Source organism: Papaver somniferum, chromosome 9 (assembly GCF_003573695.1).
Source record: "Papaver somniferum cultivar HN1 chromosome 9, ASM357369v1, whole genome shotgun sequence".
Lineage (NCBI taxonomy): Eukaryota > Viridiplantae > Streptophyta > Magnoliopsida > Ranunculales > Papaveraceae > Papaver > Papaver somniferum.
Window position 1 is genome coordinate 78,075,978 of NC_039366.1, and position 13,432 is coordinate 78,089,409.

Below are 13,432 nucleotides of genomic sequence, written 5' to 3' on the forward strand. Positions count from 1 at the left end.
CGAATCTGAATTCCCTAAAACCCTCTTGTTGAAGATGAATCTAAGGCGAAGCCGAGCGGAATCGTTGATATGCTTGATGAATCGAGAATAGCTAGCCACGAAACACCATGGAGATTTGAAAGGATCGCTATTAGAGCAAAGAGAAAATCATCATAAAAACATGTAATACGTAATGAACCTCTATGTCACCACATATCACAGGTCAAAATCACTTTTGTTTTCAGTGAAGCCACGTTATCACTTGTTTTCGATGTTATCGTAGTTTAATTGGCTACTCCAACGGTCACTAATGTTTTAGACGCAATACAACTGGCAATCCCAATATTCATTCAAAACTTTTCAAAATAAAATAAATTAAATTAAATTAAACATCCTTTTAAAAACATTTAGAATGGATTACAACTACCAAATGGTGAAGGGTTGTGTTTATTCATGAAATCTTTTTAATTTGAGTTTGAAACCATATTTCCAAAGGATATGGATTTCCATTAAGAGATTCTTCCTAAGGATGTGACTTTCCATGAATAGACATTTTCTTCTCTTATAAGAGTCACCAATCATAAATATAAACATAGTTCATGATTCATTCAAAAAATAAGAAAATGCATGATTTCACTAGCACTCATCGTAATATAGTATTGCGAAAGACAATCATTAAGTTTGATTCATTGTTTCTTGAAGTTTGGAGTGCCTTCTGCTCACAAAAGAGTATACTTGATGGAATATCGCAAATAAGACCATGAACAACAAAATGGGAATTTTGTTGTATCAGAATTACTTGGTAACATTGTTGGTTGTTTTACCAACCGTAAATATATCAACGTCTAAATATTCTCTAGCTTTTTCGTAATTTTAACCAATACCATGTTGCAATATAATGGATGTAAGTAATAGGCTTCTACCCACCTATGGTTTATCATGTTGCTCGAACCCGAACATATCCAAGGATACTAGTCATCTGATGAATTAGGCTAACAATTCATCAGATAAACACGAGTTTTCGCTTAAATTTTTTTTTTCCAACCTGCTATGTGTCTGAAAGCCTATTACTTACATCTATCTCATGTTACTCGTTGAAAATTTATTGCCAATATCATTCAAGATTTTATAAATACGATCAAGCTGCAATATCCATAGATACGATACAAATTGCGGTATTCATAATTATATAATATTTATTACAGCGATTCATTTATAAAATTAGTCACATGTATGATACCTTATAGCTTCACAATGACAAGTCTTTTTCTCGTCACTTTGGGAGTTTTGTATTTGATCCTTGTTGGGATCACGATCGTGGGATTTAAGAGGATGGGTTTTATTAAGCTTCTTGTTACCTACAAGAATCTCATTTTCATATTCCTAACTTGTCGTACTATGGATATGATTTTGGCAATATGTTTTCTTCTGCATTTATTTCACATTTGAACTCTAATTATACATTCATAATAAGATAAAAATTGAAGCTTCGCAATAATGTTAAAGTTTGGATATGACATGATATTCCTCATACTATGCCAAGGTTGGAAGGAAAACAACATTGATATGTTTCTTGTTTTCTTAGATAGCTAGCTAATAGTTTAGGTTAGATTTACTTAAGTTTTTGTTTCAATTTCCATTGTTTTTAGGAGATTTTTATGGTGTTCTTGTGGGTGTTTTGCTCTTTTGTTTATGCCTTCTCTTTTATGGAGATTCTCTAAACGCAATGGAGATTTTGGGTGGAAGTTCAATGGTGATCAAGATTCATGACTTAATTTGGGCAGATTACTCTCATATTTTTGTGAGAAAATCTCTTTTTCAAGAAGAAAAAACCCTATCAAAATAGTTGGATTATAATCCCAAAACCATTCTTCCAATTTTTGGATTGCTTGGTACTCTTGTTGGTAGTTCGTTACTTCTCTTCACGAGTTACTCTTTGTTAGTACCCTTTAATTGTATTTCGATATTTGATCTTGATGTTCTTGAAAGTCCATATAATTTCCATTTCATCGTAAATGAAATTTTATGAGATTTATCTGAAAAAAGAAAGAAAAAAAACATTGGTTTGTAACAAAAGTAAAAAATAGTGGCTTGCTCGAACCAACTTGGTCCGTCCATGTAGAAAAACCGGGTTTGAGCATCGAATAGGCTGGTCTGAGATTTAGGGGCACTCAACTATTATGCATGTCCTACTCAAACTTGTCTTGGTTTTTCGAAAGGACCCGTCCATTGCACCTAATGTTCCTTGGTAGTAATTCCATTTTTTACTGTTGGTCTTCATTTGTACATTGTGCTCTGTAACTTGCCTGTCTTCTTGAAATACTGAAACTTCCCTCGTTTCTTTTATCTCGAAAGACCGTTCGTTCGTTCATGCATCTTTCATGACTCTTCTTATCTTTACTTATCTTTAAAATCCGAGAATTAAACCAAACAGTTATTCCCTCCCACGCAGGTCACTTACACACGTAAGGATAAGTACCACAATAAATGGACACAAAGTAATAATAAAAGCTACCCCAAAATAAAAGAAAAACGAGGTCACCAGTGGTGGTTGGAGGTGTAAGAAGCTATGAGTAGAGAGGAGCAGGTATGGCAAAACATACTACCACTGTACTACGCCGTAAGATAAAACATAGTGGACCCCGCTGAGATAGTGGTACCCCACAGATTGCCACATGGGATATAACTGGACCCCGGCGCAATGACAGCATTATTTGACGGAGAGGATAAAATTACAGCTTTGTCGTTTTTATGATTTTCTTTACGATTTATCCCGAAAACAAAAAAAAGTAAAATAATTATTCGTTTTTATTTTATTTTTATATAAAATAAAAAATGATCTCATCTCATCTCACTGTGGTCGTTCGCGTGTCTTTTACTCTTTTAATTTGTTTTTTACTACTACTCACTCTCTTTTACTTTCTCTGTCTTTCTTTAGTTTTTTCTCTCTCTATCTCTACTGTAACCCAACAAGCATAAAAAGCTCTTCGTTACAGAAGATAGTTTCAGAGATAAAGAGAGAAGAAGAACAACAAGTAGTGGTAGATACATTTCTGGTAACACATATTCATGCTCTCAGCAGAGGGAGCAAAACACTGTCTTGGAATACTCCAAATCTGCTTCTTCTTCTCTCCCCACTCTCTCATCATCATCATCAACTCCATTTCTGGTTATTATTATCAACACGAATCCCTTGGTATGTCCGTTTTGTATTCTCTTTCACATTCTTTCAGCTCATTTCGTCTCATATTTTTGGTTTCATTTCGATCTACTTCACTGATATTAGATCAATTTTTATTTTATTTTTTGATTTCTTGAATGAATTTCTCTTCTTACAATGTGGTATCAGATTCTGTATTCGCTTTGTTTCTGTTTATGGATTACAAGAGATCGCTTTTTTTTTTTTGTTGGTTAGAATGATTTTGGATTTATTAGAAGAGGATTCAGGGAAATTTAGACAAGTTTTTGTTAAGATGATGATGATAACGTGGAAGTTAAAGAGCATTTATTTTGATAAAGATAACTTTTAGAGTAGTTAGCGTTACTTTGCTTCTACTTGGAGGTTTCAAAGATTCTTTCCGGATTAAGTTTTTTACAAAACAAAACTGAAGAGAAAGAAATGATACTCTTACTGCTTTTTCAGTCCTTGTGAGTTTCAACTTTTAAAGTGAGTTAAAGAAGCTCATAAATGGGTCTGAAATTGACAAATTTAGATCAACCACACTATTTTTATTCATAATTCGGTTATTACTGTGTTTAAGAGCTTAGAATAGTAATGGAATAGTGTTTCCTGTTTCTTAATGTTATGTTTTTGAAATTTCTTATCCAAAGCTGTAAATTTGAGGTGACAATTTTGGTTGTTGGTGATTTTTAGATTTTAATGTCAGAGATTTGGGTTTGGTTTGGAGGAATTGCAAAAAACTATTAGTACTTAATATTTTGAGGTTGAGTTTGAATCAGTATGTTTATAAAAATCTGTATATGCAATTAGTCATGCAGTTTTGATTATTTCTTGCATCCATTGGCTCTTTTTTGGGTTGTTATTGATTTGTCTAAGTTAATTTTTGTTTTTGCAGATTCTTGGTGGAAAAGAATAGTACAAAATGAATAGACAAGTAGAGTTTCATTACATAAATACGGGATTTCCGTATACAGTCACTGAAAGTTTTATGAACTTGTTTGATGGATTAACATACAGCCAAGCAGAATTTTCTTTCCCGGCACCAACACATGATCAGGTAATCTCATGATTTGCGCTTCATGTCCTACTTACAGTGGTCAGGGCTATTGCTAGACAATTGTACTTGGAATTTTGTTTTGGGGAAACTCTAATGTTTTTGGAAGCTGGTTTTGTTTTCAAACATTTGATTGGATGTGAATTGCTTATATTTTAATTTATTATTTTGCACTTGAAAGGAAAACTCTCTCTTGAATTGTAATTTGATTATTCTGTCCTTTTCTTATCCCTGCACAGGACTTTGCATATTGGTCAATGCAGGCTGGATCGAACAAATTTGGCCCATCTATTCCTGGAAATCAATACTATGGTTATGGCCATCCTTATGCGGTAAATGACCTCGTACCTAGAATGGATGAAGGCAGGAGAGTTTGGGAGAACTCTTCAGTGGCTAATCATGAAGAAGCAGAACCGCTAGTAATGCATGTTGGAGAAACTTTTAATACAAACCTGCAATCTAGCCCTGAAGAATGTAAGTAACTTCAGTTCTAATGTTATGGCTATCTATTTCTAGTGCGTAGTTTGGTATTTGGAAAAGACCCTGATAGACACCGTTGTATAGCTGTAACTTCATCCTCGTAGCTTGTCTTACACTCTTACTTATAAATTGAATGAGGCACAGACTGTTGGTGTTTTGCCTCTTTAAGAAATATCAGTTTTTCATTTAAACATACCATGAGTGCGGGGCCTAAATTGTTGGTATAGTCCTAGTGGAAGACAAAATAATTTTAGATGCAAAATATGCGTATCTGGCGTTCCCTCAGGCCCCCCCTGTGTGCGCCAACTGTACTTTGTGATACCGGGCTGGTTCTCTGGCGATTTTTCAAGTGCGGGTTAGTTCATAGGTCACTGGGACACTATTTTCTGAAATGTAGTTACAGCTTATTCAAATTGTTGTCAAGTACCTTTCACTGGATATTTAGTGATAATGCTAGCATGTGCAAGCTTGGGTTTGATTCCATTTTTGCGTTAATGATATATTTTCCGTGCACTTTAATGTATGACACCTTATTGCTTATCTGATTCCCTAGTACTTCTATTCATGGTTGCAGGCGTTCGGAGTAATCATAATGCAAGTAGTTCTCAGGTTTGAACCTTTCTTTAACGGTAGTCTTAATGTCAATCAAGTTCTAAGATTTGATATGGACGCTGGATCTGATGCTTAATTGGCAGCCAAACTGTACTTTGTGCTGAAGTTTATTTTAGGGCCTGCTGTCACTTAGAATTCAAGAGTAATATAACTTTTATGGTAACTAATATAGCTTTCCTCATCTACATAATCTGCAGGTTATTTGGCAGGACAATGTTGATCCAGATAACATGACATATGAGGTTCGTATATTCAAATCTTAGCATATGTAACTCACACATATTCCTTAAGAGCCTAAGTTATATAATTAAAAAAAAAGGTTAAAATTTATGATCACCGCTTGACCAGACTGGCAAATTGAAACTACTATTATATACATTTTTGTAGAGGCTGCCTAGTCTTCAATGGCAGTTTCCCTGAATGAAAAACAATCAGTTTGTGTTTTACTCTAATTTCTTTGTCAGCCAGAAATGAACTTCCTATGAAACATGATTTCTGCTACGATGTACCTTGATTTGGTGTTTTACTCTTATTTCTAGTATTATTACTCATATGTAACACTAATAGCTACGATTTTTACTTTGTTAAGGAACCATCTTTTATGTTGTCCAAACTTTGTTTTGCAATTTAATATTGGTAGTCACGTAAATACTCACCAAATGTTTAAGCAGGATTAACCAGAATCATCTGGTTTGTTTTCATTCATATCTGTTCGTCAAACTTCATGTGGGTTTTTCTATCTGCAGGAGTTACTAGATTTAGGAGAAGCTGTTGGAACACATTGTCGAGGGCTTTCCCAAGAACTTATTTCATCTCTTCCAGTCACAAAGTTCAAATGTGGTCGATTTTTTTCAAGAAAAAAATCTCGTGGTGAAAGGTAACATCCTTCATCTCATTTCTATTTCTTTCAAATTGTTCCAACTTGTCTTTCTCCTTCCTCACAACCATATCTTTTAACACAAACATTGGGTAAATATTCTTTTAACACGAACATTGGGTAAATATTTTGTTAGAGCATTTATGAATCTGTCTTCTACATTCCAGTAGTAATAAGAACACAGTAACTTTAAGAAGAGACATTGAGCCACGCACCAGAATTGATATTGATCAAACCATGTAAGCTTTTGGTAGGAATAAAACTATAAATTAAAATCTGGAAATAATTTTTGGGCTCTCCTAGCTTAGAATTGTTTTGATTAAATATGGAAAGCGGGTGACAGAATATGAAGAATGAGTTTTTTGTTGGTGGCAAAAACAGGTGTGTAATATGTCAGATGGAATATAAAAAAGGGGACCGTCAAATTACTCTTCCATGCAAACATGTCTACCATACAAACTGCGGCTCCAAATGGCTTAGTATCAACAAGGTCAGCTTCTGATTTCAAAGCCTTTTTTAAATTTAAAAACCTTGCAAGGATGGATGGTTGTGTGTTTTTCCTTAAATTCTCTGCTAATAATTCTATATTTGTTTTCTCTCAGGCATGTCCAGTTTGCTATAAGGAGGTGTTTGGTGAGGATTCCAAGCACTAAATCATATTACTAACATGGTGAGAAAAAAAGATAAAAAGTCAGTTCCTGCAACAAACAAACCAAGCTTCATCTTCAAAATTGCCCTTTTTTTCATCTAGTTTCATTTTTCTTACTCCATACAAAATGATAGTCGAGGGGCCTCACTTATTTCTCTCTTTCCTTTTTCCTCCTTTGTTTACACGTTTTTAGTTAGTAGTAGAATTACAGAAGAACCATTTTATGTTTCTTTGTTACACTACAAGAATGTTAATAACAATTTTAGATAATCTTTGGCGAGTAAGTGGTTGACAATATTCGTAGTATGGAGGTATTGTTATATGAAAATAATGGAAAAACACGGGCACACAGATTTCATTCCTTCCCCAATTTTGTACAATGTTTTGGGTATTAATTGCATTTAGCCATTTACAAACATTCTCTTATTGAACTTACAGATATATGGTTCACATTATTTACAAATCCCAATTCTTGTATTTCCGTGACTTTATACAGAGGCCTGTTTTCCCTTCTTGGGTTTTATTACCTATACACGTTTTTATTAATAAATCGAGATTTCCTTGCTTATAAACATAACTATACATCTTTCATGAAGCAGATCCCTTGGATTTCTGAATCTCCAACTGATGCTCAGCTACCATGATACATGAGTCCCCCTCAAGAGAGGAGACACCATTTTTTACTTCTTTGGGTGCAGTTAGTATATCCGCAGTGCATTGCACATCAGGCGTAATACCAACCTGATCAATCTCGTGAAATGAAGGTGATGCATACTTGGCGACTGTTATAAACAGTGCAGAGCCATCATGCAGCTCAGTAACACTCTGTCAAACACACGAGAAGTTAAACGCAATAATCAGACTTTGGAAGTTGTTGCAAGAAATGATTCATAGACCACAGCTGAACTTTCAGTACAATCTGAAAGTGAAAACACCTAGTCCATACAGTGATGAGACTGAGAGTGAGAGTATGGCACTGCAAAAGCAAGAAAAAAGCAAAAACCCCTCCCACCCCCAAACTCATACACCAAACCTATGTGTCAATCTGTTATTGGCTAACAAAATTAAACGCCGGGTCCACCAGTACTGTAGGGTTCTAGATGATGTGTGGTGTACTGGGTTGCACAGACGCGGACGCTACAAAATTCTCAAAAAACTAGGACGCGGACACGTATATACATATTATATTTATATATTATTTATTATATTTATATCATAACTAGTCATAAAAACCCAAGGTGACCAAACTTGTGGTACAAAAACCCCGTTCAAATGTTGGGATCAATTAAAACTCCATCTTAAACAAAATTGATACAAAAACCCCCAAATTTTTAGAAAGTGATAGAAAAACCCCAAATTTCAAAATTGGTTTCATCAAAATTCTTTGGGATTTTTGTGTTACTTTTGTTTTGATGGGTTTTTTATGGATGGATAGTGACACCTTTGGGGTTATAACTCGCGGACCGTATTTATATATTATTTATATATACAATCATGTATTTATACAACAAAGTCAAGTGTTTCGATCCTAAAAATTAATATTCCCTCCGTCCCTAATAAGATGACCTATTTGGTTTTAAACTTTGTCCCATAAATAGATGACCTATTTCACTAATCAAGGGATATTTCTAAAACTACCCTTTTAATTGATTATTTTTTCTATAAGAATATGTATAATTTGATAGTCATGTTTATATTCGTTGCATAGGTGTTTTAAAATGTTTTTTAATGGTATAAAGTTTATAAAAAACCGTGGTATACTTTAAGAGATAAATCGTTTCTAAATTTTACTAATTATTGTCCATAAGGGTATAATTGTAAAAAATAGTTAAATATACTCCACTTTCCTCTTTGCCTTAAAATTTGTGCAAACTACAACTAGATCATCTTATTAGGGACGGAGGGAGTATAAATTTTTGATGCTACATGTGTATCAATTTTAAAAGAAAAGAAGATATCGTTTGTTTATACACGCCGAAGATCAAGCAATCAATCACTATTAAACACATGGCACAATCAAATTGCATTCTTAGAACAACACATGCGCGACTAAGGATATACGTGATGTCATTTCCAATTACAAATGATTGATCTAAATGTTTATCTTTCTTAATTTAGTTAATAATAGTAAAAATAAAGGAAGAAGTGTAAATGAAAATGTAGAAAAAAAACGCGTCAAACCCGAGTCATCGGAGTGTCCAAACCAGACGCGCGCAGGACGCGTAAATTAGTGCGTCGGACACGCGTTGTGTCCGCATCCTACGCGCGTCCCGTGTCCGACGCGGATCGGACGCGGACACGGTTAAAAAAATGGAGCGTTTGTGCAACCCAGGTGGTGTATAAGTTTGGGGGTAGGAAGTGGGTTCGAGAAATAAGCGTACGGGGTAGTAAGAAACTAGATTGCAGTTCAAAAATATGGGATCAACTGTTTAGTACATTCAGTTAACTTGAGTATTATGCTTGACCTCCAGAATCTCATAAATTGTTTCAAGGCGTGTACATGTACCTGGATTTTGCCTTTACCAAAGGTTTTACGCCCCACAAGAATAGCTCGACCATTATCGTGCAATGCTCCAGCCAAAATTTCAGTAGCACTAGCGCTTCCTTCATTCACCTGTTCAAACGATCCCACTTAGTTTACTCAGTGAGATAGTAGAGATCGTCAGATTTTGTGAAGTCAAATGGTTTACTAAATGTTAGTGAGATTTTCCCTCTTATGTAATGAGATTTTCCCTCTTATCTGATAAGTTTTTACCCCCGGTTGTAATGAGATGAACAACTTGCATAAGTGTTTCGGATCTCTAACTGATCCTATATTAAGCCTAAATTGATCTTATCCATACCATACTGGAAATACTCCAGAGAAAGAAAATGTGACATTTAAGTTATAGAACTTAATTTTGTTAATCGGCAATGAACTTACAAGAACAACCAGTGGATCGCGTGTTAAAGCATGCCCATTGACCATGTTAATAGGTAACATGTTTCCATCCCGGTCAATGGTATTGACAAGAGTTTCATCTCCATCTAGCCAAATTTGAGCAACATCCAATCCAGCTTTAACCAAACCTCCCTGTAAAAGAATAGTAATGCACAATAAATATACATGAAGAAGCTTACACCATTGTATATGAGGAAATGAAACTTACAGGATTGTTACGCAGATCTAGTATATAAGACTGTACTCCCTGGCTTTCCATTTCTTCAATGGCGCTTTCCATTTCATCAGCAGCAGTCTAGTTAAGAACAGTAGTAGCAGTTTGATTTTAAAATGGAACATCCAAAATATAATATTCTGAATTGATAGTTCAAAACATAAATATCACAGAACTTGAGTAGCTTGAATGAGTATAAAGATATAAACCTGAGAAAAAGCTGACAGCTTTACATATCCAGTCTAAAATGGATGGCCATCCAAGGTTTTTTGAGTGATGACGGCACTTGATAAAGGAGAAAGCTTGATATACTCACGAGATAGTTTGACCTTCAGGTGAAAATAGGATACTTGGCATCAGATTGATCAAGAAACAGTAGAAGAGACGGATTACAAGGACTAATGTACCCTCAATACCCCAAGAAGGGTTGGTTTACAAAAAAAGAAGATTTTCATTCCATCAGAATCTGCAATTTTGGAACTCTAGTTTTATGAAGTGAAGTAAAGATGTCAAATAGATACCTCTTTGAAACCAGAACCACTTCCTGATTCTTTACCCTGGAGTAAAAAAGACATCAACCAGTCAAGACTTATGGACAAGGCGTGAAGTTCTAATCATGCCACAAGAAACTTCCATCACTTGACAAAACTTACACCATGTGTCAGAATGCAACTACAATGTGATAGTTAAACAACCGCTATATCCCGTTGTTAACTCAAGATGCATTGAGTACTCTAATATCAGTTCACGACAATGATTTCACTAATTGTTCCTAACAATATTAATGATGTAGCTTACAATACCAGATTATTTGTATTACCAACACACCATTACTTGAAAAGGCAAAATAAAAAGGTAGTTACATTATGAAGTTTTACTGTAACTGTTGTTCCAACATGGCCCCGGAGTTTTTGAGCTGCCATTTCTCCGTTAACGCCGTCAAGCCTCTCCCCTGGAAATAACAAAACCCTATGGTTATGAGTACGATATGTTTAGTTTTAAGTCTGAGACAAGACGAGCGAAAGAATACAAGATAGATAGCCAGAGAAGATCTGATAAACTAACCATCTATCTCAATTAGCTCATCTCCTTCATGTATACCAGCACGAGAAGCCGGACTTCCATTTATACAGGACATGACAACCTGGAGTAATTATCAACAAAGATATATGTGACATTACTATATGGATATAGATTGATTATAAAAATGGAAAACGCTTAGACAATGAAGATACTGATTTTCACAGGGATAGGATTTGCATCCAAATGCTACCAGAAAATCGTCAACATCTCCCCATAGACATTAGATTAAATTCTAATTAATCAGGGAATCCATTATAGAGTGACTTACCAAGTGCCCCGAGCTTGGTTCAACTTTTATGAAGAGTCCTACCCCTTGTAGATTTCCGTCACTTCCAATTCTGAAACTTTGAAATTCCTGCAGCAAAACACTCAGATGTTACACAATTAGAAGGGTGATGCTGTAAGTTCTAACTAAATATTATGACTGAATGAACCAACAGACGATAAAAACCAAAAAAAAAAAAAAAAACTTCAATATGTTCCACAACAACTGTGGGTTTCGTTTAAAGAATTAAGAGAACTTCGAAGAGAAACGCATAGGAATATTAGATGGTACCCATGGTACCTTTTAGCAAAATAAAAAAAAGAAGAAGATGGGAACACAATTGACAATAAAAACTGTAGCCTAATTCAAAATGCAAATGTTTATCACAAAAATGAAGGCCAAAAGACAACCAAACGTCTCAAGACCAGGGACATGAGATACTAGAAAGGTGATATAGGACTATAGGAGCAACCTTTGGGCTAACAAGGCGAGTAAAAGGATCGCCAAGAGTAGAAAGCATTCCACTGATCTTATTGTATGCTGCATCAGCTGACCTCAATGGAAGCATTTCTACCATGGTCTGTTGAAGCTTGGAGTCCCAATCTGCTTGAAAATAAAAGCCCAGTTCGTTAAGAAATTGATCAATTTTCTAAGAGCATCCACAATGCATGGTATGCACAGCCACAATGGTAAAAACATTCAGTGGGATGGCCAATTGTCATCTGAAATTGCTAAAGCTGGCATTTTGGCAATAATTCGGTAATCACACAGATTTTAGATGGTGCGCCAGTGCCACACCAGACGACGTTTGATAATGGTCATTTCACCTGCACTCACTTTGAAACCGGTACTCAGGAGATGCACAATCTTAATCTGATACCAAACAAACTCAAGTACGAATTTGTTTCAGACTCGTCTTCTAACAGAGTATGCCTTCAGACTAAATGACATACATTGTCCGAAAAATATAACAATCTGTTCTATTATCGTATTAGTAGACTAGCAGTCCCACTTAAGCTACAGCTAAATTGAATCATACCGAATTTTCACTTAAGTATACCTGTTAATTTTACCAACATGCTGTAATTCATATTTCAATGGGATTTAAGAATGCAATGACAACCAGAAAAAAAGAAACCAATTTCAGTTACCTTGATGATTGAAAGTTGGATCAACGAAGCTTTCTCGAATCAAACGATTCAAACCCCATGTCTCAACAAGTGTTCTCTGTACTGTACTAACCTGATTTTAATGTTAAACAACTTCAGTCTGACAAACAACAACATCTTTAGTACTCACGTACAAAGGCGTTCTCCGTGAGTAAATTACCTCGCGAGCTCGAGAAACAGGGAAAGCTACAGTGAGAGATTCAGACAAATCTGGAGTATTAACTGAACAAACTGATATAACAGCAGCAGCTGTAGCTGCAAAACCTAACAAGTTTTTTCCAATTGGTTTGATCAATTTTTTCTTAATTCCATCAACCTTAAGTTTATCATTGAACCTGGTAACAACATTTGAATCCTCTTCTTCTTCTTCTTCTTCTCCAAAGGACTTATCTTCAGACCAAATTCTTAATCTACGAAATTCTAATTCATTAGCATAAGTGTTAAACTTCTTCTGTACATATTGAATTCGGTGTGGATAGTAATATGATGGTCGATGTCTGATTTTGTGAAACGAAGATGTTGAAGGAAGTGATGATTGATGATACCGAGAGATAGTAAGATCTAATCTTGGATTTAGAATTTCCATAATATGATATTTTCTTTATTTTTTACTTCTGTTTTGAAGATTTTTAAGTGGAAAACCGAAGAAAGTTTGAAGAAAGAAATAGAAGACGAAGAAGAGGAGGTTTAGAATTAGAAAGATTCATCTGGGTCCCACATGGAATCTTGTGGCTAATTATGAATCTCGGTTTCTTAAAAGTCTTACACGTGGAGAATGAGAACGAATGGAAGAGAGGGATGCGACAGCAAAATGCAAATCTTCGATTGAAGCCTCCGGGGAACTTTTTAGCAGAGAAAATTCTATTATTTCCATCTTTTCAAATTTGATAAATAAAATCAGTTAAACCAAGTTTTTAAGGGCAATTCC

The 13,432-nt window shown here is 35.1% G+C and overlaps 1 protein-coding gene and 1 pseudogene across 1 annotated transcript; one reads left to right on the forward strand and one right to left on the reverse strand.

The window, feature by feature from the left end:
* The first annotated feature begins 2,922 nt into the window (after positions 1-2,922).
* Positions 2,923-7,146, forward strand: LOC113310365 (E3 ubiquitin-protein ligase BIG BROTHER). The gene is made up of 8 exons (XM_026559016.1): positions 2,923-3,175; positions 4,056-4,217; positions 4,454-4,688; positions 5,269-5,303; positions 5,504-5,548; positions 6,053-6,183; positions 6,565-6,673; positions 6,786-7,146. The coding sequence occupies exons 2-8, from the start codon at positions 4,083-4,085 to the stop codon at positions 6,834-6,836; spliced, it is 741 nt and encodes a 246-aa protein (XP_026414801.1). The 5' UTR covers positions 2,923-3,175; positions 4,056-4,082; the 3' UTR covers positions 6,837-7,146.
* A 14-nt stretch (positions 7,147-7,160) lies between these two features.
* On the reverse strand, positions 7,161-13,145 carry LOC113310364 (annotated as a pseudogene).
* Positions 13,146-13,432: the final 287 nt, after the last annotated feature.

What these genes read in the sequence shown, in the direction of transcription:
- LOC113310365 (XM_026559016.1), top strand. Translation starts at nt 4,083, where the DNA reads ATGAATAGACAAGTAGAGTTTCATTACATAAATACGGGATTTCCGTAT. An exon ending in GCAATCTAGCCCTGAAGAAT is followed by an intron (nt 4,689 to 5,268) that starts GTAAGTAACTTC and finishes TCATGGTTGCAG; the next exon opens with GCGTTCGGAGTAATCATAAT. An exon ending in CAGATAACATGACATATGAG is followed by an intron (nt 5,549 to 6,052) that starts GTTCGTATATTC and finishes TTCTATCTGCAG; the next exon opens with GAGTTACTAGATTTAGGAGA.